General features: G+C 38.2%; 4 protein-coding genes across 7 annotated transcripts; 1 reads left to right on the top strand and 3 right to left on the bottom strand.

Annotated features, from left to right (window-relative positions):
* Window positions 1-490: 490 nt before the first annotated feature.
* vdac2 (voltage-dependent anion channel 2) lies at window positions 491-8,602 on the top strand. Its single transcript, XM_082154021.1, has 9 exons — window positions 491-647; window positions 2,966-3,037; window positions 3,133-3,182; window positions 3,392-3,544; window positions 3,635-3,687; window positions 5,469-5,696; window positions 6,156-6,306; window positions 7,343-7,400; window positions 7,741-8,602. Exons 2-9 carry the CDS (start codon window positions 2,971-2,973, stop codon window positions 7,830-7,832), a joined length of 852 nt encoding a protein of 283 aa, XP_082010147.1. The 5' UTR covers window positions 491-647; window positions 2,966-2,970; the 3' UTR covers window positions 7,833-8,602.
* A 1,403-nt stretch (window positions 8,603-10,005) lies between these two features.
* On the bottom strand, window positions 10,006-16,938 carry LOC309486620 (uncharacterized protein). 3 transcript variants are annotated; one of them, XM_082153974.1, is made up of 4 exons: window positions 15,503-16,938; window positions 14,838-14,962; window positions 10,969-13,579; window positions 10,006-10,833 (listed from the first exon to the last, which is right to left on the bottom strand). In XM_082153974.1, exons 1-4 carry the CDS (start codon window positions 16,499-16,501, stop codon window positions 10,333-10,335), a joined length of 4,236 nt encoding a protein of 1,411 aa, XP_082010100.1. In that variant the 5' UTR covers window positions 16,502-16,938; the 3' UTR covers window positions 10,006-10,332. The 3 variants fall into 3 exon arrangements, with proteins under 3 accessions (XP_082010100.1, XP_082010099.1, XP_082010098.1); XM_082153973.1 differs by having other exon boundaries at window positions 10,006-13,468; window positions 13,553-13,579; XM_082153972.1 differs by having other exon boundaries at window positions 10,006-13,579.
* A 1,065-nt stretch (window positions 16,939-18,003) lies between these two features.
* On the bottom strand, window positions 18,004-20,386 carry ifit8 (interferon-induced protein with tetratricopeptide repeats 8). Of its 2 annotated transcripts, none has more exons than XM_082154010.1 (2): window positions 19,910-20,386; window positions 18,004-19,664 (listed from the first exon to the last, which is right to left on the bottom strand). In XM_082154010.1, exon 2 carries the CDS (start codon window positions 19,535-19,537, stop codon window positions 18,239-18,241), a length of 1,299 nt encoding a protein of 432 aa, XP_082010136.1. In that variant the 5' UTR covers window positions 19,538-19,664; window positions 19,910-20,386; the 3' UTR covers window positions 18,004-18,238. The 2 variants fall into 2 exon arrangements, with proteins under 2 accessions (XP_082010136.1, XP_082010135.1); XM_082154009.1 differs by having other exon boundaries at window positions 18,004-19,540.
* A 135-nt stretch (window positions 20,387-20,521) lies between these two features.
* On the bottom strand, window positions 20,522-25,363 carry LOC309486643 (catechol-O-methyltransferase domain containing 1). Its single transcript, XM_082154024.1, has 7 exons — window positions 25,206-25,363; window positions 24,706-24,818; window positions 22,291-22,396; window positions 22,094-22,212; window positions 21,401-21,455; window positions 21,191-21,324; window positions 20,522-21,016 (listed from the first exon to the last, which is right to left on the bottom strand). Exons 1-7 carry the CDS (start codon window positions 25,240-25,242, stop codon window positions 20,864-20,866), a joined length of 717 nt encoding a protein of 238 aa, XP_082010150.1. The 5' UTR covers window positions 25,243-25,363; the 3' UTR covers window positions 20,522-20,863.
* Window positions 25,364-25,763: the final 400 nt, after the last annotated feature.

Here is a 25,763-nt window from a genome sequence, read left to right as displayed (position 1 = left end):
TATTAAATTTACTCGAGCAAACTCGAGCAAAATGTTGTCTTAACAATTAGGGTAACATGGGGGAAGATGCCCGCCTATTTGGGTTTAGCATGTGCAGTATATGATGAAACATTTGCACAAAATGTGAAACGATTCAAAGAGGCCATCTTACCCCACAACTGAGGTTTTACCCCATCCACCCTAACTGAAATAAGTTTTTAAAGAACTTGAATTACTAAAACGGAAATGAAACAAATCCTATTCAAAATTGTATTAATATTGTTTCCCTTATGTGATCAAAAAAGTGATGTTCAGTACATATTCTCATGGATTTTATTCTACTGAATAATAATAATAATAACAACAACAAATGTTTAAGGGTAATTTTGTATTATTATTATTATTATTTATGTCAAACAAGCAATGCGCAATAAAAATAAAAAAAGTATACAGTGCAAGGCACATGTGTTCTTGGCTGTTGACATTTACCGTCAGGCACCGATGAGACAGCCTGGGGTCCTTTGAGCAGGAGGCTATCGGCACGGGTGTGTTACATTACAGTCTCCTTCATTTCGCCCTCCAACTGGCCAGACTCTTCACATAGGCTCAGCGCTGGGAATAACTTAAGCAGGCGTACTTGAATAACTCCACTGCACTCATTTTGACAGGTAAGTCAGTGTGAGAAGCATGAATATTTATTACGGACATATCAGCTTCGGAGTTGTTAATTTGCTTGCTTTCTACTTAGTGCTAGCACATTAGCTCGCGTTAGCCGAATCACTCCAAGCTCGGACTATCGGCCTGTTCTAATGTCACACAGCAGCACTCAGCCTGAGATCTGCCATAGCGTGACATGAGCTCGACTCAGCAGCTTTACAGCCTCCTCTACAGTGTAGCTTTGAGTAATCAGTGTGTGTGAGCTTCCGCAGACTGCCATGAGTGCAGCCTCACACTCACAGTACTAGAGCCGCCGGACCCGTCTCAAACTGATCCTTTTTGGTGATATTGTGTCTCTGTTTTGCTTAAGATTTAACCATAGTTCGTGCTGTAAGTTACCATTGTCTGGTTTTGTTCTAAGTGTTACATGCGGGTTTCCTTCGGGTAGTTAAAATGGGGAAGGAGATCCGCAAATAGCCTTGCCCTTACTTTGCCCTTTATAATAAAGCAGTTCTCAAACCTCAGCTGAATTTATTATTAATCGATAAGATTCCTGCACGTACATTTTCCACCCTAGGCTTTCCGATTTTACGTTAGAAGGACTAGTATGGAATTGTGTCTATGCTGGAAGAATATTTCATCTGCAGCAGGAATACAGCCTACTACTTCCTGAACAGAAAGGCATAGAAACGCCTGTCATGTCTCCAGGACCAGACATTCCTGCTACATTACCTGTATGATAAAGGTCACAGTGATCATTTATATGGTGACATGAGAAATATTGAGCTCTTTTTGGATGTATACTTGTAGTCTATTTCCTAATCTGGTTGTCTTCACATTATTGACAGTGCTTGCCAGGCGTAATTGTCCTGCTATTCTCCACCATTCTGGTTGGATGTTTTTTCCCATGAGTGTTAAAGCCTGGGAGAACGGATTAGACCAGATTGGTCAGTCAGGGGAAATTGACACCATGAAATCAGAATGAACAATTATTTTTTTTTTATGGTATATTGTATATTTATTATAAATGAAATTCATGTGACCTCGTGATCTTTAAAATAACTTCTCCCTCTTGCAGCGACATCTCTTCTCTGATGATGCGTTTACTGGCGTGAGGGCCAGACAACCTGTCACCCGCATGACATCACAGCAATAGCAAACCACTACTTTTCCCCCTTTTTTTTTGTCAAATATGGCTTTTTAGGAACATACATTATGGATAATTGGTCAAAATGAATCTGTTAAATCTGATTGTTGCATAGAACTGAATGAAGAATAATATATTTATTTAATATTATTTTTATTTATTTTTTTTTTTTTTACTTTATAAAAATAGTTTTTTTTTCGGTTTTCAGCCAAGTGCATCCTGAAGTTTTGGTTTCGGCCCGTAATTCTCATTTCGGTGCATCCCTACATATTTCTAATGTGAGCACAGCTTTACAGGGGTAGAAATAAAAAAATTCATGTAATCAATGTCTACATAATTTTGCATGCTGAGTTGTGATCTTTTATTTTATTTATTTATTCTAACGCATTGTGAGTGGTCTCTTCATTGGTATTCCATGATGAAATTAATTGATCTCTGTGCATTTATTCAACCATTTTGACCAGTGGTGTCCAGACCTGCTCCTGAAGGGCCACTGTCCTGAATTAAGCTCCAGTTTGCCTCAACACACCTGCCGTGAAGTTTTCAGTATGTTTAGTAAGACCTTGCTTATCTGGTTCAGGTGTGTTTAATTGGGTTTGGAGCTAAACTCTGCAGGACAGTGCCCTTCCAGGAGCAAAATTGGACACCCCTGATTTAGACACCGCCTTTATACTGCACAGTGTCTGTGTGTTGTTCCTCATACACAGCCAACAGAAAACAAGCATTTGAACATTTGTTTTATGCAGTCCTTATACCAAAAACTAAAGCCTAGGCTTGCTGTTTTTTTTAAGGTGTCTCCACCCCTCACCTCCAGTCACATAATTGCTTCTCATGCTGACTTGCGCACACATGTTGCACACTTGTAGGTCACTGTGGAGTGCGTCACTTCCGTCTCAGTGACTCAGTTAGGTGTGGCCTGCTGTCAGTTCAGATTAGCTTGAGCAGAGCAGCTGCATTCAGGCTGGGGCATTTATCAAACTGATACGACACTGTCTCTCGACGATTAACCATGGAAAGCTAGAGATACCGTAGACCACCCAAAACGTCCGAAAACTATTGAATGGCTCAGATCAATTGTTACCATTTAAATGTGTTGGTCTGCTGTATTCTGAACAGGTGCATTAATGTTACGATGTTCTCCTGACCCACTAATTATTCCCACATGGTTGTTTTTTTAAATAGATAAAATGGCTGTTCCCCCAACATATGCTGATCTTGGCAAGTCTGCCAAAGACATCTTCAACAAAGGATATGGTAACGTTTTTAAAACTCCACTGCTTCATGTGAAAAATTACCATTAGTTTGGTCTTTTTCTCTGCAATCGTTTCCTTTGGTTTATTTTCTGAAAGGTTTCGGTATGGTGAAGCTCGATGTCAAGACAAAATCAAGCAGTGGAGTGGTGAGACTTTTATTTTCATTTAATATGTAACCACTGCTTTTGTCACTTCCTGTGTGTTTAATTCAAAACACATTAGTTAATTCCATTTACATCATGTAGCCTATTCCTTATGTTGGCATTTAACACAAAACCACTATGACTTATTGGATAAAACAAAAAGCCTGCTCCCTGAATATGATCTGAAATATTTCTCTTTCCTGTCTCTATAGGAATTTAAGACCTCTGGTTCCTCCAACACTGACACCAGCAAAGTGGTGGGCAGCCTGGAAACCAAATACAAGAGGTCTGAGTATGGTCTGACCTTCACAGAGAAGTGGAATACTGACAACACCCTGGGCACAGAGATCACCATTGAAGACCAGGTCTGAATGCAGTTTCATTCATTGAATGGTCACCAATCATGGTGTATTTCTTTTAGCGTGGATAATAATTTGGTTTGTCACTTTTTCCAGATTGCAAAGGGACTGAAGCTGACCTTTGACACAACCTTCTCACCAAACACAGGGTAAATAATTCCTTTTCTCCACTGGCACCAAAGCTTCAGATTTGGATGGAAACACTGATTTCTCTGTGCACGTGTTTAGTTGAGTCATGGGAGATGCTATATTGTCTCTCACGGTGGACTGTAAATCAATACTGTATTGAGCAATTCAAGTGCCGCCATGTGACAAAGTTAGCTGTTTTGTTGAGCATTGATGCATATCTCAAGGTTACTTTCACACAAGCTGGACATCGCAGTCCTCATGTTCTGAGAACTGTAAATCGTTCAGGAGAGTGGCATCTGTCTGGTGTCATTAGGGTCTGTGCTCTCAGATGACAGTCGCGCTGACATGGCCTTTGCTGATGTATAGGCTCATGTAGCTCACGGTAGGGGCTTTGTATCGTGTAGCAGAGGACTGAAGAGCAGTGTGTGTCTGAGCAAGTTGTTGATTTATTCACCGTTATACATTGTTCAAAAGTTTGGGGTTATAAATAACCTAAATAATACACATAGAAATGTCTTTACTGTCATTTGTTTTTATCAATTTAATGCATCCTTGCTGAATAAAAGTGTTAATTTCTTTAAAAAAACACTCCAAATTTTTAATGGTAGTGTATTTCACCAGCACTGCTGTTTGCTCTGTTTTATTGTGCAGACAATGCAAAATGGGCTGGTTTTTGCTAGCCTCAGTATAAGCTGTGACTTTAGCTTTAATGGTGCAGTGAATGAAATGGTATGACCAAGGCATGACTTTATGTCCTTCACTACGGAATCTGGATTTGGATTTGAATTGTCTTGAAATCAGATGTTTTTTGGATCATGATGGAAGCAAATTATTATTTTACATTGTTGGCCTAAATAGATGATTTATGGTGCAGTCCCAAATAGTATTTGAACTGAATAAGTATAAACGCGTATGAATATCACACCATGTGGCATTTATTTTTAAACGATCTCGTAAGCACACTTTTCAAGCTAAATATTCACAAAAGTTTGACAGGTTTAAAAAAAAGAAAACATTTAATATGCAAAATTAGGACAAAGTGTTGTAACTCTTTCTTGTTGTCAAATGTTAGTAGATCATATTTATAGAAAATGTGATGAACTACACTGACTTTATACATCCACTAAAACCACCTGGCCATCAGCTGGGTAAAAAAATGGCTTAAATTCTGAGTAGTATTGCTATTGTTAACTAAACGATTACAAAATGAAATGTTTTCATTAATTGAAATTAAGCTGAAAGAAAATATTAAGAATATAAAAATTTGAAGGAATTTTGCTTTGGCCGTTAACTGAAGTAAAATAAGTTTAATTACTAAAATAATAAAGAGATAAACAAAAAACAAAGCAAGCAAAACAAATAAACAAAAAAAGATTAAAGCATAAAACTAAAGTTAAGATGAAAAATAAATGGAAATATAAACATAAAAGCCAATTCAAAATATAAATACTGTAATAGTATATCAATATTACTAAAAGAGGTGGTCTAGAATTTAGTTATTTGCTGCTTGATTTGGTATGTTATCTAAAGCAGTGAAATTTATATTTTTAGTGTGGTTTTATTATCCAAATGCTTTCCGAGAGAACTGCTTGATTATTTCAAAGTTATTTGTTAAACAAATGTATCACTTGTTTGAAGGGAGGGAACATTAACAATCTAAACAGTTTATATTTCTGCAGATCAGAATTTTAGTTTATGGCTAGTCAAAAGGCAAATAATCCATATGTTTAAAAAACATCTTGTAAACAAATGTAATTCCACTAAAGAAGATGCTAAATTGTTTATTTTCCTTCATTTTCAGAAAAAAGAGTGGAAAAGTCAAGACTGCATACAAGCGCGAGTACGTGAACCTGGGCTGTGACGTTGACTTCGACTTTGCCGGCCCGACCATTCACGGCGCTGCAGTGGTGGGCTATGAGGGATGGCTCGCTGGTTACCAGATGTCCTTCGACACTGCCAAGTCCAAGATGACCCAGAACAACTTTGCTGTAGGCTACAAAACGGGAGACTTCCAGCTGCACACTAATGTGTAAGTCCTGAAGCGTCACTACATCATTCTAAGTGCATGTGACTTGGACCTGGTTTATTTTAGTGGAGGGAAGTGTTGATATAATGAGAAATTATCTACACAGAGCTGGCTTAGACGTCAGGAATTTTACTATGTTTTCCCTGGAATGATGCATTGAGTTTCTATAAATATGCCAGGCCATTGGCAACCTGGACAAATGAAAGGATTTTTTAACATTAAAGTCATGGGAACTTCTAGTTAAGATGCAAAACATTTTCTCTCTCTTAAATATTTTATGTCTAGTAATTATTCTTTGTGAGTGCAATCTTTATAAAATCTGAATGGCAAGAAAAGCCCTTTGTAGAATTGTCCTGAGTTAATGTGCATTTATGAATTATTCATTTATTGCAATTTAAAGGTGCAATGTGTAACTTTTGGCCCTTGGTTAAACTAAACTGCATTAATTTTGTCTCCCTCCAGTAATGATGGTTCAGAGTTTGGTGGCTCCATCTACCAGAAAGTGAGTGATAAACTGGAGACAGCGGTGAATCTGGCCTGGACAGCAGGAAACAACAGCACTCGCTTCGGCATTGCTGCCAAGTATCAGCTGGACAAAGACGCCTCCATCTGTGTGAGTAACTCTTATTGCTTTTACAGAAATCACAAGTTAGGGCACCTGTTTGTTTCTGCATTTGAACCAATAAAACAACATTTCGAAGGGGCCGTTTATACTACACCATTTTCAACTTCTAACTTTATATGCATTTTTGCCGTTCATTTACATGACAACAGCGTTTTGAGGGCCTGAAAATGCAAACATGTGTTCAGTCTATTGGCATGTTGTTTCTTTACAAAGTGACATCGCCAACTACTGGCCTGGCAGCAGAATACAGCATTTTTTGTCGTTTTTGCAGATCCGTGTGAACGGGGATCGTTTTGACAATTTTTCAATTTTTAAGTACATCGATGTTGTGTAAATGTACCCTAAATGTACTTTTCTCCATAAATGGAAAAGGTTGTAGGGAGCATCGAATTACTAATGCATTCTGTTGGTTTCTCCAAATTATTATTTTTCATTATTATTAATCTTCGCTGTCCTTTATGCCATGAAAATGTGCATTTGCACTGCAAATAAATTCATACAGGAACCTTTGGATAAATTTCACAGCCAAGGCCAAAAAGGCAGAGCTTTATTTTATAGCATCTTACAAAACAACCACGCAGTGTTTTTCATCATGACCTCTATATTTAGAGGAAATGGGTGTTTACACAGGAATTACAGTAAGAGGACACAGCCAAAGATGTGTGATGATTGACCATGACAAAGTTTAATGCCGCTATGATGCAACAAAAGAAAGCCCCAGAGTCGCCTCTGATTTCCATTGGCCATCAGAGTAGACATATTTTAGTACAGCTTTTATATCGATTAAACAGAATTTGGCATCGACCCATTGCCAAAGATCTGTGCCCGTGTGCTGTTGAGGATCAGATGGCAACTCTGTGAACCGAAGTGCCATTCATGAGGTGCTACTAAAAGTACAGCTTTTGTTTAAGAGATGAAGTCAGGCTCCTCATGAATGTGTTTGTGATTTGAATGTTTCATTTGACTTTGCATGTGCACACTTATGTCTTCAGAAATGAGTCAACGTTTTCTCTCATTTCAACAGGCTAAAGTGAATAACACCAGCCTTGTCGGTGTTGGTTACACTCAGACCCTGAGACCAGGTACAGTCTTGCATTTCCTCTCTTATCACCACAAAATATGCTTGACTTCAGCTTCGTAGGCTGATAAAACAAGTTGATTTGGAAACATGAAACATCACCCTTTTAATAATTTTGTTTTTATATAGACTTCTGCATTTATGTAGGATGCTGTAAAACAGGGTTCCTCAAATCCTGCAGAGTTTAGCTCTAACCCTGATCAAACTCGCCTGCGATTTCCTAGTAACTCTGAAAACTGTGATTGGCTTGTCCAGGTGTGTTCGATTTGGGCTGGAACTAAACTCTGCAGATCAGGAACCCTGCTGTAAAAGGTCCTGTGATTAAATCTGTGGTGGTTTTTCAGGCATCAAGTTGACCCTCTCGGCCCTGGTTGATGGAAAGAGCATCAATTCCGGTGGCCACAAGCTGGGCTTGGGCCTGGAGCTGGAGGCCTAGACCTGCTCCTGCTTAACATCAGGGACAAGGGAATATCAGAGAAATCTGGCCTTAAATCTAACTCCAACAGCAACCAGCAGGGGGATTCAGAATGGGATGGGAGCAAAGGCTCATCAAAAGCGATCATGTCATGGTGTTTCTTTTTCCCCCCTTTTGGTCCAAATGCCCTTGTTTGTATCTGTTTGTAGTCCTCTTATAGACATTCAGCTACAAATCAAGTTCTTCATCTGTCTCCAGCACTGCCGCAGTAATTCAATACTCTCTGGGACGGAGGGCATCTGTGGCTTCCTGTTGTTCTTTTCTCAGTTAGACGGTGGTGGGTTTGTGACAAAACTGTCCCTGATTTCATCATTTGTATTGTATCTGATATTCCTTAGTCGTCTGAATGCGAATCATGCAACTACTTAACTCTATATTAAAGGTTATACCTGCTATTATTTAAAAACTGTTATACCGTTTTCTTCTTTCCATGCACGCAAGGACGAGCTTAAGCAGTTTACTTTTCCTTCGGCAGCCATCCAGAGTAACCGTTGTACATGAAGTCTGCCCTTGAACTGAGCAGTTTTTGGGTAGGCTAATGGGGAGATGAACGCTGGTGCTCCTGAGCCTGGCATGGCTGGCCTTTTGTTTTCATTTGCAGCACAGACGAGTTCAGTACCTTTTGCTCCCGGTGTTGCATTATGACCCTGGTTCCCTGAGGCCAAGCTTTCACAATACCTCAGAGGTCCTCATGTGTATGTTTGAACTTTTCAATAAACTATTTAAACTCATTTATGATACAGTTCTTCTTGATTACAAAGCAAATGTGTTTTCATGTATAAACTCTAGCTCAGAAATGTGTTAGCATCCCTAAAAATGGTCCTGCAGGTCTGTGTTTTAACAGGATTGTGGACATGCAGCTGAGGAAAAATAATGCTAAATGTTCACAACCGTTATTGGAAGCAAATTTAACTGGCTTATTCACTTTCGAAAGGTAGAATAAAAGCTTCTCGTATCTTTTGCGGTTCGGTCAAAAATATTCCGTATTTGGGAAAAACATGGTACACTGCTTGATTTCTGTCTTAAGTTTTCACATCTGATATTCTCCACCCATTTGTATTGACCTATTGAACAAAACTTGATTAAAATGGATGTTTTATATTCCTGTGTAATTAGGCGAACAAGGACAGGTTTAGTTTAAAAAACAACAACCCAGGCTTCATTTAATGTGGGTTTACAGTTACTATTGTGCATTTGAAAATTTTTCAGTTTTCCTTATTTTATGTTATCTACATAAATTTCAGTTTTGAGTCTATACAATTCATGGTAATAGTAATTATATTATTTTGTAGAAGGTTTACTTTTTAATACTTTAAAAATTATACTGTCTTTGGTCACCATCTTATACTGTTCAAATTTTTGGGGTCAGAATTTTTTTTTTTTTTTTTTTTTGAAAGTGTTATGCTCACCAAGGCTGCATTTATTTGATAAAAAAAAAACTATTGTGAAATTGTATAAGTTTAAAATTGCCGTTTTGATGTTTTTTAAAGTGAAATTTGTTCCTGTGATATAAAGCTGAATTTTCAGCATCAATACTCCAGCCTTCAGTGTCACATGATCCTTCAGAAATCATTCTAATACGCTGATTTGCTGCCTAAGATTACAACATTTCTTACCAATATTGAAAACAGCTGTGCTGCTTAACATTTTTTGTGGAATCTGATACATTTTTATCAGAATTCTTTTATGAATAGAAAGTTCAAATGAACATTGTTTGAAATGGAAATCTTTTGTAATTACAAACGTCTTGACCGTCACTTTTGATCAATTTAATACATCCTTACTGACCCCAAACTTTTGAACAGTGTTTATGTGGGACTTCAGATTAAGATTAAGCTTCAACAAAGTAGAGACATCTTAAAATATTAAGCAGTCTTGTAGGGTTTTTCTGGGTAAGTCTTAAGTGAGTTTTTAGGTAAACACGTACAATAATTAAATGCCTTGTGATCCTTTATAGATGAATAGCTGCTATGTTGACTAAAGAGAATATGTAAGTGCTGGTTGGCAAGTGTTGGAACCAAGGATAAGAAGTGGAGCATCACACACCCCATTAAACAGTTTACAAAACTCAGTAGGGCCTATTGTAGTTCCTCTGTAGGAACATCGCTTGAATGAATACACTTGGAAACACTGATATGCTGGAATATTTATTAAGTTAATATATAGCACTATTTTAATACATACATATGTCTGATCAGATGTAGCAAAATAAAATCTTATACATTCCTCAAGATTCACACATTCATCATGTACACGTAGATCACAGTGTACGCATGCATCTGCATCGGAAACATCAGACTTCCAGAAAGCAATTTCTAAATTTCATGCTCAACTGAGATCATCTGCGTAATTTATAATGCATTCATCAAGGAAGCTTATTTAAACAGTTTTCTCATTCTCTTTTCTCAAGGCATTTTTTCTTAGTGGTTTTATTTTTTGACCACTATTTTCTGCTGTTATTCTACACTACATTAGTGGGTTTAGTTGTTTCTTCTGGACCTTTGGTGTCCATGCTGTCCTTCTTGCTGCTCTCTTTGACCTGCTCTGTCTTCTCCAGAGCTTTAGCTTCTGTTTTGATAGACGCCTTCACTTCATGTTCACCACTGTCTGATTCTTTGTCTTTTGGGACAGTTTCTTCTTTGCTGGTTCCACTGCCGTTGGTCATCACACTCTCCTCTTCTTCAGCTTTCTCAGATGTCTTCACTTTGTTTTCTTTAGTATCCTTTTGCTCAGGCTTTGCATCAGATTTTGTTTCCTTGGCTTTGGGGGATTGATTACTCAGAGTTTCATCAACCTGTTTCTCTGTGACTTTAACTTCCCCTCCGCTTGTCACACTTTCCACACTGCTGTCGCTTTTGCTGTCCTCCTGTTTCTGTGACTTTTCAGGTTGTGATTTTTCTTCTGAAACTTTTGAAAGGTCCTCTTGTGCCTCTTCTGTTTCTTTAGGCTTAGCAAGTTCAACCTCTTTTGTTTTTACACTGTCGCTTTTGCTGTCCTCCTGTTTCTGTGACTTTTCAGGTTGTGATTTTTCTTCAGCAACTTTTTTTGAAAGGTCCTCTTGTGCCTCTTCTGTTTCTTTAGGCTTGGCAAGTTCAACCTTTTCAGTTTTGACGGTGTCTACACTGTCGCTTTTGCTGTCCTCCTTTATCTGTGACTTTTCAGGTTGTGATTTTTCTTCTGTAACTTTTGAAAGGTCCTCTTGTGCCTCTTCTGTTTCTTTGGGCTTAGCAAGTTCAACCTTTTCAGTTTTGACACTGTCTACACTGTCGCTTTTGCTGTCCTCCTGTTTCTGTGACTTTTCAGGTTGTGATTTTTCTTCTGTAACTTTTGAAAGGTCCTCTTGTGTCTCTTCTGTTTCTTTGGGCTTAGCAAGTTCAACCTTTTCAGTTTTGACACTGTCTACACTGTCGCTTTTGCTGTCCTCCTGTTTCTGTGACTTTTCAGGTTGTGATTTTTCTTCTGTAACTTTTGAAAGGTCCTCTTGTGCCTCTTCTGTTTCTTTGGGCTTAGCAAGTTCAACCTTTTCAGTTTTGACGGTGTCTACACTGTCGCTTTTGCTGTCCTCCTGTTTCTGTGACTTTTCAGGTTGTGATTTTTCTTCTGTAACTTTTGAAAGGTCCTCTTGTGTCTCTTCTGTTTCTTTGGGCTTAGCAAGTTCAACCTTTTCAGTTTTGACACTGTCTACACTGACGCTTTTGCTGTCCTCCTGTATCGGTGACTTTTCAGGTTGTGATTTTTCTTCTGTAACTTTTGAAAGGTCCTCTTGTGTCTCTTCTGTTTCTTTAGGCTTAGCAAGTTCAACCTCTTTTGTTTTGACACTGTCTACACTGTCGCTTTTGCTGTCCTCCTGTATCTGTGACTTTTCAGGTTGTGATTTTTCTTCCGTAACTTTTTTCGAATCGTCCTCTTGTGCCTCTTCTGTTTCTTTAGGCTTAGCAAGTTCAACCTCTTCTACTTTGATGATGTCTACACTGACGCTTTTGCTGTCCTCCTGTATCGGTGACTTTTCAGGTTGTGATTTTTCTTCTGTAACTTTTGAAAGGTCCTCTTGTGTCTCTTCTGTTTCTTTAGGCTTAGCAAGTTCAACCTTTTCAGTTTTGACGGTGTCTACACTGTCGCTTTTGCTGTCCTCCTGTTTCTGTGACTTTTCAGGTTGTGATTTTTCTTCCGTAACTTCTTTGGAAATGTCCTCTTGTGTCTCTTCTGTTTCTTTAGGCTTAGCAAGTTCAACCTTTTCAGTTTTGACGGTGTCCACACTGTCACTTTTGCTGTCCTCCTGTTCTTCTGACTTTTCAGGTTGTGATTTTTCTTCTGCAGCTTTGGAAAGGTTTTCTTGTGTCTTTTCTGTTTCTTTAGGCTTAGCAAGCTCAACCTTTCCAGTTTTGACAGTGTCTACACTGTCACTTTTGCTGTCCTCCTGTTCCTCTGACTTTTCAGGTTGTGATTTTTCTTCTGCAGCTTTGGAAAGGTTTTCTTGTGTCTTTTCTGTTTCTTTAGGCTTGATACTTTCACTTTTTTCTGTTTTCACATTGTCTACCAGTTCAGCAACTTTGCTATCTTTAACAGACTCCTCAGGTTTTTGTTCCTTTTCCTCTTTCTTTGATTGAGCCTCTTGCTTCTTCTCCACAGGTTTCTCTGTTAGTTTGTTGCTATCCTCTTGGTCTTTTTCCAAAGACTCAGATTGTTTTGTTTCTTCTTTTACAGTCTTAGAATTGTCTTTTTTTGCAGAGGTCTCCTCCTCTGTGTCCTCTCCAGTAGTCTGTTTTCCACTCTCAGCATGTTCAGCAGCTGCTGGTTTATCTGGTTTGGGAGAATCTTCGTCTACAGGTTGAACTGGAGTTGTTTCTTTCTCCTCTTCTGCTGATTTTTTAGTTGTGGATTCTCGAGGTGAGATTTTAGCATCTTTGTGTTTATCATCTTCAGTTCTTGGAGAAGTTACCTCCACAGTTTGTCCACTGGGCTTAGCGTTTACTTCAGTTGTTGCTTCAGGACTTTGTGGCTCCTGAGTTGGTTTGTCTTTTGGTCCAGTTTCTGATTTCTCTGGCATTTGTTGCTTTTCTAACATATCTGGTTTGGGGACATCTTTCTCTGTCTCTTTAGCTGGTTTATCTGTCTTTTTCACACGTTCTTCTTCAGGTCCATCAACTTTTCCATTCACGTCATCCTTCAGGTCTTTCTGCTCTGTGTCTTTTGTGTCTGTTTCCTCACATTTATCTTGTTCATCAATGGCCTTTTCTGTAGAGCCTTGAGTTGGTTCAGAGTCAGCATCTTTTTGTACCTCAGAATCAACTGGAGTAATTTCAACTGGTTCATCCTCTTTTTGATCACTTGGTTTGACTTCAGTTTCTTCTGTCTCTATCTCGATCTCAGGACTGTGTTCATCGCTGCTCTCCGCAGCTGGTTCTTCAATATCTCCAGCTTCTTGAGGAGTTTCATCTTTCTCACTGCTCTCCTCATCTGGTTTGTCACCCTCTCTCCCCTCCCCACTCTTCTCAGAGCCAGAGTCCGATATCTCCACATCTTCTCTGGTTGTCTCTGTTATAATCTCTTCAACAAATTTGTACTGAGGCTCTGCTTTTCGAGTTGCTCCCCCCTGCCTTTTGACACAAGGGAGAGTATAGATGGGTGACTGTCTGTAAATGTATGGTGCTGAAATATGTGCATCTGAGTTTGTAGAGTACCTTGACTCTTCACCCTCCAATAGTTTCCTAAAAAAAAAAAAAAAAGAAAGGACACAAAACAATTCAGAATAATATTTAGATTCATTATGCTCAACTAGTGACAACCCGTGCATTTTACATCTAAGCATTAAGAATCTATAAATCGTTTTTGACAACATTCATTACAGTGCCGTCGCAGACCCTGATTTCACCAAGTACAAAATGTTCCTGCATCAACATCTTTGTTGATTCTGGAACAACATTCAAATAACCAATCAGATTTGAGGGACATGTTTAGAGTTTATTTTTAAGTTTAGGTTTATAACCAGGGTTAGATGCTTCTACTACATCAGTGTTAATCACCTATCATTTCCCTCTTATTTTAGGGGAAAGTTAATGGTAGGGTTAGATTTAGGATTAAGGTTATGATTACATTTTCGGACAGGAATGTTGTTCCAGGATCAACAAAATAAGTTGACCCAGGAACGCATCTAACACGGCAAAATTGGGACGTGCAGTGCCGTCTCAGTCAAATTACAGTATTGCTATTATATGGCAGTGACACTGGAATGAATGTTATAAAAAAAAAAAAAAGCTAGTTTCCATGATAACTGTTGCAGAGTTCTGTATTTATCACAAGGGCTCATGAAGTAAAACCTCAGCCAGGTCATCTGTCAGTATCTCCTCTGTCATGGGATCAGTGACATGGATGTGGAGACGTTTGACATGTCTACCCTGAAGCCCTGCCAGTGTGTATCGGACATTTCTAGTAATGCTATAATTTGGTTCTGATGGCACTATAATGAATCTTGTCAAAAATGTGTCCTATTTATTGTTTCTTAATGCAGAGGCTAACTCTCACAACACGGAAGCCGCCAACAAAATCATGAAATGACACCTAATTCTGTTGAAACTTAAACTCACTGTAATCAAACAACAAATTAACTCATGAAAACTGGAATAAAAAACACTCAGTAATGATTATTTGAAATACAAATTAGCATTCCTGTTTAATAAACATTTCAGTTATGTAGAACATATCTCACTTTATTCACTCTCTAATTCTGTATGTCACATAAGAAGTGAGTGTGCTGCAAGAAGGCTTCTGCAATGACATATCAAGACTAAACCTTCCAGGTACAAATAAAAAAATATGAACAAATAATGATAAATGAGATAAAGGAATGTTATATAATTTTTTCTTCAGACCGGTTATGAGGACTTTGTTGGTCCTGAGAGTTTGCCATGAGGTCAACAGTAAAACGGTTTATACTGTATAATCAAAATACTGTAATCAAAGACGTACCTGTAGGAATAAATTTCAGCATCCAGTGCCACTTTGACATTGAGAAGGTCCTGGTACTCCCTCACATGACTGCTCATGTCATATTTAGCATTTTTCAGCTCATATTCCAACTCTCTGATTGTGTCCTGCATCATGGACAAAAGAAGTAAACACAATGGAAGTGCATTAGAAAGAAAAAAAAGCCACATGACATGGTACTGAATATTAGATTATGTAGAATTGATGTATAGTGCTCAGTGTTGGGGTAGCGCATTAGCATTACAAGTAGCACGAGTTGCGTCATCAGATTACATTTTTCAAGTAACTACTAAAGTAACATTACTTTTAAATTTAAAACAAAATGTCTCAAATGAGTAATTCAAGTGGTGTGCTTTGTATTCAGTATTCCTCAAAATGACTAAAAACAGTGAAATGCAAACTCGGAATATTACGCAAAGGTGAGAAAAAGTAACAAAAATGTAACGTAACACATTTCTTTCCATAAAAAGTAACTAAGTAATGCGATTACTTTTTTTAGGGAGTAACACAATATTGTAATGCATTACTTTTAAATGTAACTTTCCCCAACACTGATTTAAAAAGAATTGCTCTTATTTTTAGATTTCCGCACACTGAATGATTAAAATATTCTAGGCTGAACAGTGCATCACATTATATATTCATACCTGGAAGTGATGGATTTCAGCATTGTGCCGTTGCTCGAGGTCATACAGCTGCCTCTCCAGTGTTTCCCTCACACCTTTCACAGAGTCCAGCTCGCTGTTCTTGGACTGCAGCTGTCTCCGGTGTTCATTTATCTCTGCTTTAGTGGCCATGAGAGCTTCTCTGTTGACCTCAGCAGCTTTGGTCAGTTTGGCGAGCTGAGCTCGAAAGCGTTCCTCAGCATATCGGATGTCAGAGTCGGTGTGACCTTCAAGTTGCATCCTGATGTCCCTCAGAGCTGCAGTGACATCACTTCTACTAAAATCACTTATTTCTGCTGTCACATGACCCTCTTGGACTTGGGCCATCATTTCTGCTACCTCGCTTTCGTGGTTTTTCTTCAAGAATCCGATCTCCTCTTCGAGAGTTTTGGCTTTTCTGTCCATGTCTTGCTTGGTAAGGTATGCATCATTAATGCATTTCTTCAGTACTGAAATGCTGTCTTCAGCATCAACTCGACCACGAGTCTCTCTTTCATACTTCTCTCTCAAAGTGTCAAACTCGTCCTCCAGATTCTGACGGTTTATCTCAATCTGATGCTTTTGAAGGCCAATCTCATGAACTTGCAGCCTCAGACCATTAAGTTCTGATTCATACTCTTTGGACAGAGACGAAGAGGATTTTGCTCTGAGGCGAATGGCCTCAATTTCTCTCTCTAGAGCTATGTTTTGATTTTCCAGGTGATGAACCTTGTCGATGAATCCCGCGAAGCGATCATTGAGCCCCTGCAGTAATTCTTTCTCACTAATTTTCCTCAGATTCATTCCACTTGCATATTTGTTTGAAAAATCTAAGCTAGCGGCCGGTTTCGCGGCGAATTCGGTAAGGGTTTCATTACCTCTCAGTGGTGCTGTGGACTCAAGGCTAAAGGCAGACCTTGAGATGAGTTTCGATGAAGGACGCGGCGTTTGGTGCCGGTACTCTTCCCGTGTCCGGCCAGGTGAATGAAGAAAACGTTCCATTGTGAGGCTGGTGCGTTTTCCTTCGTAGCGTTCAGTGAAAATGCTTCCCTTTTTATACTGCAATAGATGCTAGGTTAGCTGAATAGAGCTGTCCATAGTACAGGTTAAAAGCTCAGAATCAGCTGTTCAGCTCAGCATCCTGCGCATTCACTCACTCCTCCACTGATCTCCAGGGAACTGATGTGACGTCACACGAACTCCATCGTCCGCAGATTCACAACTCATATTATTTCTAATATTTTGTTTAAGTTACCGAAGCTGGAATAGATATACAATATGTTGTGAAATGTAGCCTACAGCCTTAATGTCATATTTCAAAATCAGAAATTCTGGAAAAAAAGAGGTCTATTATTTTTATCTGAGAAAAATATATGACTGTTAAACTAAATAACCTACAAGGATAACAGGCTCATTCCACGAAAAATTTACTTTTTGTGCAGCGTGCGAATTATGGAGGTGGTCTTAAAGTACGCTATAGCCTATATAAGATTCAGATGCAGGCAACACACATTTTAACTATTTAATTATTATTACTTTATATGATACAGTAAAATTGTTGTTTAATGTGTTTATTAATCTTTTCACAAGCAAATGTTTGCTCCACAGAGTATACTTTCCCTTATTACAATGATGTAGGCTTCAATTACATAAAAATGGCATAATGGCATAATCATCCTTTAGGACTTTAACTCTTCAAGCAAGTAGGCTAACTGCCTCATGTATGTATTTATTTATTTTTTAATCACATTATCAGTATAGGGGCTGATCTGTAAGTCAACCCTTACCACTGAAATATCAGCATTACATTCTCCTTATATTAAAGACTTTGTAGTCATGACCTTCATCACAAGTAATGGCTATAAACATTAAAACCCTGTTGCTTTTAAAAAGGCATGTAATCTTAATGGCTATGCTATTTTTATGATTTAATATAAAAACATTCATATTACTCAAATTCCTACATTCAGCACACACTCTTTGATTTTCAGCTGAACTGTGACAACTTTATTATATGTTGGTGTTATTTAACATTTCTTCTTATTGTAAGATTTGCATATATTTTACTGCAGTAACAACATTCTTCAAGCTATAAAGTACATGTTTGTGCAGCAGAAAAGCACAAGTCAGCTCTCCACTTTCAGTCATGCTGAGCGGTCACTGTGAGCTGGACTGAATCCAATCCAATAATAAACACACCCGTCTGCCTTCTCATCTGAATACTTGTGACTTTCAATTTTAACACTTTATTTTTATTGTCTGATATCACTAGTGCTTGTTTCTATTTAGCATATTTGTCATTTTGGTATGTCATCCATTTGCTTTATGACAGCAGCATAAACTGGAATAGAAATAGAAAGGAGGCCCTGCTCAATGATGGGGGAAAACATATCCTGGTAACAATAGTGACCCTATTAGTGATTTTCTATAGGGAAAAATTAAGAGAAATATTCAATAGTTTTGGACCTAAGTAAGTAAGTAAGAAGTAAGTAAATCACCTTAAAAAGTTTTTTTTTTAATTTAAATTTCAGATAACGCAAAATTCCTGCTAGCCTATTGAATAAAAGATGACTGTTGTAAAGACAAGCAATTCAGCAACTATATAATCTAAATGTCTGCAAACTTTACGTATTTTAAATAAAGATTTACAGTTGTGTTTTCATGTTTTATGGGGACTTTCCATATACATAATGATAGCTCATTGCATGAATGAAGCCTATGAGTTGAACTTGTTCTCTCTCAATTATCTTTGTTCTCCGTTCCAAAGGAAGCAAAGAACATCCGGATCTCGTATGTGTCCCGTCTGTCACGCTGAAGGACTTTTCTCAGTCTGTTTCTGCAACTGATCCATTCGGTGGACACTCGTCCCAGCATCATGCCTTGCTTGTAATGCTCGACCGCAGCTCTCTCTGAGCCCAGCCTGTATAGTTTGAAATCCCCATACATGCGATGCCAGGCTTGACGGTCAGCTGGCTTTAGGTCGGGAAGGGCAAACAGCTCAGTGAACTTCTGCTCTGCTTTAGCCGTCTGCTTTAGTTCTGCATACCTCAGTGCCAACTCCAGCTGTGGGTATATGTGACCTGGGTTTAAACTGGCACCCTTCTCTAAATGGTGAACGCAAAGGCCCAGCAACTCCGGATTGTGTATGTCTTCAATCTGCATGGCTTTCCACCGGTAATTGTTGGCTATCTCGTGATGTAAACGTGACGAGTCTGGCGCTTTCTTCAGCATTTTCATCAACACCTCCAGGGCCGTGTCATAACGCTGCTCTTTCTTCATGAACTTTGCAACACGCAAAACAACGCTGAGGTTATCCGGAGCCATTGTGATGGCTTGAGTCATGTACTGCCATGCCTCTGCATTCTTTTCATTCTTGTAGCACTTGAACCCCAGATACACGTGAATCATTGCATTGTTCGGGTCCAGTTTCAGAGCTCTCTTTAACTGGAGCACAGCTGGAGACTCTTCAAAACGCACACGCTTGTGCTGGCCAATCTTCAGTCCCTCCAGACGGAACAGAGAAAAGGCAAAGCCTGTGTTCCATTCCTTGTCATCCGGCTCTTTCTGTAGAGCTTCAAGGAAACTCTCCTGTGCCCTGACGTAGGACTTTCTAGAAAACTTGAGAAGCGACCAGGCTTTTTCACTCTGAACTTCTCTGTGAAGCTCTGTTGGAGATGAGGTGGGGAAAGCCTTAAGGATTTCATTTACTTTCTCTACATACTTCACAGCCTCAGTCGCATTGCCCATGAGACTGTGCACCCAGGCCAGGTTTCCATACATCACTATCACATTCCTGTCATCGTCCGGATGTTCCTCCTTTGCTAGTTGCAGGTTCTTAAGCGCCTCGTCGTTAAAACCTTGCAAATGTTTAATGAAGGCCAAGAAGTTTAAATCTCTTTGTTTCAGGTTTCCTACAAACTCGCCTTTCACCGAAAGTTTTTCACGAACTTTCACTTCGAGAAAGTTAAGATCAGCATCGTCCTTTAGCAAGCCCCATGTAAAGTGGCAAGACAACAGTTTAAGATCGTCCTCAGCCATTTCCTTATTGTTTAAAACACAAAATAGATGCAGATGTTTACACTCTTGCAGTTTTCATTTCTCAGTTTCCTTTGAATCCTTTCGTACAGTAACCTACAGTAGACTGACCACTTGTTTTCAACTGGATCTAGAAAAACAAAATTAAATGATCAGTCAAATATAATTCTTAAATCTTAAGAATCTTAAATCTTAATTTTAAATTCAATCTTAATTAAAAGTTATTTTTTAGATCAAAAGTAATCACTGATAGAATTGCATTTAAAAAAAAAGTTTTAGCAATATAGTTTGTTATTGTTGTAAAGCAGCCTATTTTATCTGTAGGCTAGAATACAATTATTAATGCACATTATGACAACAGATACAAAGTCTTACCTTACAAATCTGTGAGCTCATCTGGTGTTCATCTGGTGTTCATCGAAACAACGTTCCTGTTTTTATATGGTCTCGTTAGGTTACCTATCATTGCAATAACGAGTTAAGTTTCACTTTCCACATGTTGCTCTGATTAAGAATAAACGAAACTTTTAGGGTAGCCTATGAGTCAGACGTCAACAACACGTTAAAATGTAGCACTACTTCCTTTATTCATGCTAACGAACAATTCTTGAGTAGTTAAGGGACATTTAAAATTGCTATAGCCTAAGCAACAAAAATAAATGTTTAAAATGTATAGCCTATCATAGATCAAGATTCAGATATAGGCCTACGTTTATTTAATGTGGATTACATCAGTTGTCACTTTAAATATAAATTAAAGATAGTACAGTACAAAAAAATAATTACGTTGCTCACAATTAAATAAGTAGGCTAGTATTGTTTTTCTCAAAGGAGAACTAACTTGAAAGGGAAGAGTAATGACGCCATCTAGTGGCCAAACCTTATGACGCTGCAAGGCTTAAAAAAAAAAAAAATGGTTTCCGCTTTATAAAATATGTTATTATTTGTTTATGGTTACAGGCCATAGTTTTCATGAACACCAGACAATTCGTTTGACAATGCGATTATTTATTTATTTATTTAAAATAAAAAATAATAATGAATTTTCAACATGTAAACCAAGGGTGCCCAATCCGGTTCCTGGAGATCTACCGGAGCGGGTCAGTAGAACCAGTTGCATACCTACATGCAAAATTGAGCTCCAACCCTGATAAAACACACCTGAATCAGCAGCACTAGATAATTAGAGACAGTTGTGTTGAGCAGAGATGGAGCTGAACTCGAAGGTAGGAAGGTAGATCTCCAGGAACAGGATTGGGCACCTCTGGTGTAAACAGTCTTTCTATAGATAGACTATTTATTGATTTATTTATTGTTGAACAATCTAGGTTATCTTTTGATAGCCAGTGTCAGGCCATCTCCAACAGTGAGCATACAGAGATCAATCCGCTCATCTTTGTGTAACTTCTTGTTGAGTTTGTCTATGGTCTTTGAAGAAAGGTCATCTTCAGCTGGGTTGATGACCTTACCACCCCAGAGAACCTGAAGAGCAGAAAGACACCAGCTTACTCTCAACCAAAGAGCAAAGGTAGGAAAATATTTGCTTTATTTATCTTCATATTTTTAGGACTACTTATCTAAATTAATCTGTAAAATGTAGCATACAGCATATATTTACGTATGGGCTCGTTTCAAAACTAAATACTGCATACTTACATTATCGATAGCTACAATGCCACCCTTTCGAACAAGCTGGAGTGACTTTTCATAGTATGTGTCATAATTCTGCTTGTCAGCATCAATGAACACAAAGTCATACGTTCCAGCTTCACCAGCACTTAGGAGTTCATCTGTAAAGACACAAAGATGTTTTTTTCTATATCTTGAAAACTTGAAAATAATAATAATATTGTATTTCATCTTTACCCAAGGTTTCAACTGCAGGTTTAATGCGAATATCTATTTTATCTTCCACTCCAGCCTAAAACAAAGAAAGTTTGCAGTTATTTGTTCTAACTTCTAAGTTTACTTTGTAAATCCATAGTGAATAACAAAACATTTCTTATTCCGTTATCTTTGTTTTTCCAAGACATGTAAGTTTGCTTTATGATTGGGTGTTATTTTTATGGCATTCTTAAAGAATAAAAAGAGAAAATTGTAAATAAAGCACTTTGCTGATTGGCTTTGTGCAGATATCAGCACTTAGATGTACAGTTACATCAGTCTCAATCAGCAATCAGTGCAAAGTCTGATGGACATTTCTGCATCTCTGGCTTCAATCGTTACTGGTCAGCTGGACTTTATACTGATGACTGTGTTCTTGCATTGGCAGGCAGTAATCAGTAAAAATTGATATGTGTAGGTGTATGTGGAGGAGCAACTTCATAGATACGGTTGTCTAAAGCAGTGATGTGTCCTACTAAAACAAATGACTTCAGCTGCATAGCCTGCATTAAAATGTAGCTACTATACAGGGCTGCGTTTCCCAAAAGCATTGTGAGATAAGTTGATCGTAGAGAACATTGGTCTCCACGATCAACTTGGGCTTACAATGCTTTTGGGAAACGCGGCCCTGAATAATTTTGCAAACTTGGTGGATTGTGTTTTGCTTTGGTTTACCTCTATAAAAAATGGTTTGCCTATTTTCACATATTCCTCAGAAATTTCGCAGGCCACCACGCGCCCATCCTCTGGAATTACCAGAGCCAAATTTAAGGTGTTGTATCCTGTGTACATACCTAAGACAGATGCAAAATGTGTTTTATAGGTAAGCAGTAAATTACATCATTTTCATGAATTATATTGCTTGTACTCACCGATCTCAATAGTTTTATTGGATTCTATTAGTTTTGCAAGATTAGCCATAAGCTGAGCCTGTTCAGATGCCACCATCATCAGGTTCCTGGAGTCGTTCATAGTTCTCTTAAATCAGAAATACACAGATGAAAAATGCAGACATTTTCCCTTCTACTGACCTCTAGTGTAAGTGTGTGATACTACACATGAAGACTCCTGTAAAAATATACAGTAGAGTTTAAAAGGCACATGAACTGAATGAACTTTAAAAGGAAATGAACTGAATTTTAGATTTTTGAAAAAAGGACATTTATACATTTAAATATCTACATTTTTAAGATTAAAATCTAACAGATTTGTATCACTGCGTTTGTGAACTCCTTTGAAGCACAAGATGGAGCTCATGCCAGCTCAAGTGTTTCTAAAGCAAAAGAGAGACTACTAAATACAAAATATGTGTTTATATATATACACACACTCACCGGTAACTTTAGTTACACCTGTTCAACTGCTCATTAATGCAAATTTCTATTCAGCCAATCACATGGCAGCAATTCAATCCATTTATGCCTGGTACACATTGTACAATTTTGGGCTGTCCCAGACGAAAGGTGACCAATAGTGGTGATTTCTGTGGTTGTAAACAGTGGTCGTACAGTAAGACAGGGATAAAGACGGCTGTTGGCATGGTTTTGCAACCAAAGATAGCATTTTCTGACAGTTTTAGAAATTTAGCAGGATCATCTCACAGTATGTTTGCTGATACAAACTACGTCTACTGACTAGCCAATAAAAATGCAACATTAAATGGCGTATAGGTCAACGCAACTTACCTCAAGCTCCATTAGCAAAATTGACATGCCAAGTTGGCCTCTGTTACCCAGCCATGATGACCGCGTCCATATTCTCCTCTTTCGCTTCCTCCTCTTTTTTTAGCGCACGTTAAAACCACAATTACTTGTTTACCACTAGCGTATGCTGATGACGTTTTATTCTTCTATACTAACTTGTTTCGCAGCCTACGATTCAATAGGTGTCATCATCGTGCAGTCTACATACATGTCGTACCCAAGTTTATTATATTTTCGTCGTACAGTGTGATTTGTAATGATCTTATAGGATTGGAAATTGTACAGTCTGTAGCAGGCATTAGGCATTAGGCATGTAGAGATGTTCAAGACGAACTGCTGAAGTTCAAACTGAGCATCAGAATGGGGAAGAAAGGTGATTTAAGTGACTTTGAACATAGCACGATTGTTGATGCCAGATGGGCTGGTTCTGAATATTTCAGAAAATGCTGATCTACTGGGATTTTCATGCACAACCATCTCTAAGGTTTACAGAGAATGGTCTAAAAAAGGAGAAAATATCCAGTGAGCGGCAGTTCTGCAAGCGAAAATGCTTTGTTGATGTCAGAGGAGAATGGCCAGACTGGTTCGAGCTGATAGAAAGTTACAACCGAACTGCAGAAGAGCACAACACGTTGAACCTTGAAACAAACGAGCTACGGCAGCAGAAGACACACCTGTGCCACTCTTGTCAGATAAGAACAGGAAACTGAGGCTACAATTCTCATGGACCAAAATTAGACAATAGAAGATTGGAAAAATGTTGCCTGTTCTCATGAGTCTCGATTTCTGCTGCGACATTCAGATAGTAGAGTGAGATTTTGGCATAAACAACATGAACACATGGATGGATCCATCCTGCCTTGTATCAACGGTTCAGGCTGCTGGTGGTGTAATGGTGTGGTGGGTATTTTCTTGGCACACTTTGTGCCCCTTAGTACCAATTGAGCATCGTTTAAACACCACAGCCTACCTGAGTATTGTTGCTTACCATGTTCATCCCTTTATTCATGATTCATGGATGTGCTGCTGACAAATCTACAGCAACTGCGTGATGCTGTCAGGTCAATATGGACCAAAATCTCTGAGGAATGTTTCCTGCCCTTTTTACTGCACTGTTAAATCTCTATATATAAAATGCATGAAATTAAAAGAGAATGCAAAACATAAGCATTTTCACAACTGGTTTCTAAGACTTTTGAATCCTGCCTTTACACATTTATTTAATTAAAGGATAAGTTCACTTCAAAATTCTGTCTTTATTTACTCAAACCTGTATTAATTTATTTCTTCTGCTAAAAAAAAAGGAAGATTTTTTAAAGAATGTTGGTAACCAAACAGTTGATGAACCCCATTGACTTCCATATTATTTATTTTCTTCTATGGAAGTCAATGGGGTCCATCAACTGTCTGGTTTCCAACATTCTTCAAAATATCTTCCTTTGTGTTTAGCAGAAGAAAGAAATTCATACAGGTTTGAAACAACATGAGGGTGATTAAATAAAGACAGAGTTTTCATTTTTTAAGTTATTTTTTTATTTCACATGATGAATTTGCTTATTTTGTGGCACGTGCTTTTCTACCCACCAGTCGTAGTTTGGTCAGTACTGGGTGTTCTCTCAGAGAGTTATTCACCACATACTGCAGCAGAGGATCATCTCCTTTGTGACTCTTGCTGATTAGAGCAGACTGGCATAGTCCTACACATAAAGTGAACTAACATTAGTTAAATAGAATTAACAACTGCTGGGGAAATTAATGCACATCATTTCAGAATAGGAGAGCCAACAGTATTATGAAACAGCATTTGTAGAGTTGGTTTATTAGGTTGGCATTTACCTGATGCAAAATTTCATCTTATTAAAATGCTCATTACCATAACACGCACTAGGTGGCCTATAAAAATATGTCTTTATACAACTTCTAGGCACCCAAATTAACTTTAATCAATGAGAAGCAGTGTTACCTTCAGGCCAAAGAACTCCAAAATGTCAAGTAACTGCATTTATCAAGCAAAATATTTCAATGCATTGCCAAATTTCTCATGTGAGCGTAAATAGCCATAATGCAAGCGGACATAAACATACCTGTTAATGCCAAGAGGAGGATAATAGTACAAAGCATCTTAATGCCAGGTGCCAGACTTAATCAACAGAAACAAAAGAGAAAAATTAAATTGTGACTTGTGCAAGTGAGGCACAAATGTAGACTAGCTGAGGTGGAAAGTCCATGTTTTGTTTGCTTTGCTTCCTCAGATAAACAAGATACTGCTGTTTGCATGGTATTGATTTGATCAAAGTTTTGCTTTCAAGCACTTTTGTTCAATGGCTGTTGGGTATAGAATGAAAATAACCTGAATAGAAAGCTTGATGCAATCTAGGAAATTGGGGAGTATGACATATAATTTGCAAGAGCTGTGATTTTGAGACATTTCAAGAGGCTTTCAGGCTGGTTTAAATTAATTTCCAATGTCATCACAGATTGAATGGTGAAATGACACAGTAAATCTCTATATTTGCCAAGAAGCCATTGATTATCACGAATTAATGATTTGTCGTCAAGTTAATGAATATTTAATCAGAGTGGACGTTCCAGCATGAGGACATTGCTTTACCACACATCTTATGATGTCGTAAAATCAGTAT

Source organism: Leuciscus leuciscus, assembly GCF_965113295.1.
Source record: "Leuciscus leuciscus genome assembly, chromosome: 22".
Taxonomy (NCBI): Eukaryota; Metazoa; Chordata; class Actinopteri; order Cypriniformes; family Leuciscidae; genus Leuciscus; species Leuciscus leuciscus.
The sequence above is the reverse complement of the archived record's forward strand: the minus strand, read 5'-3'. Positions and strand labels throughout refer to the sequence as shown.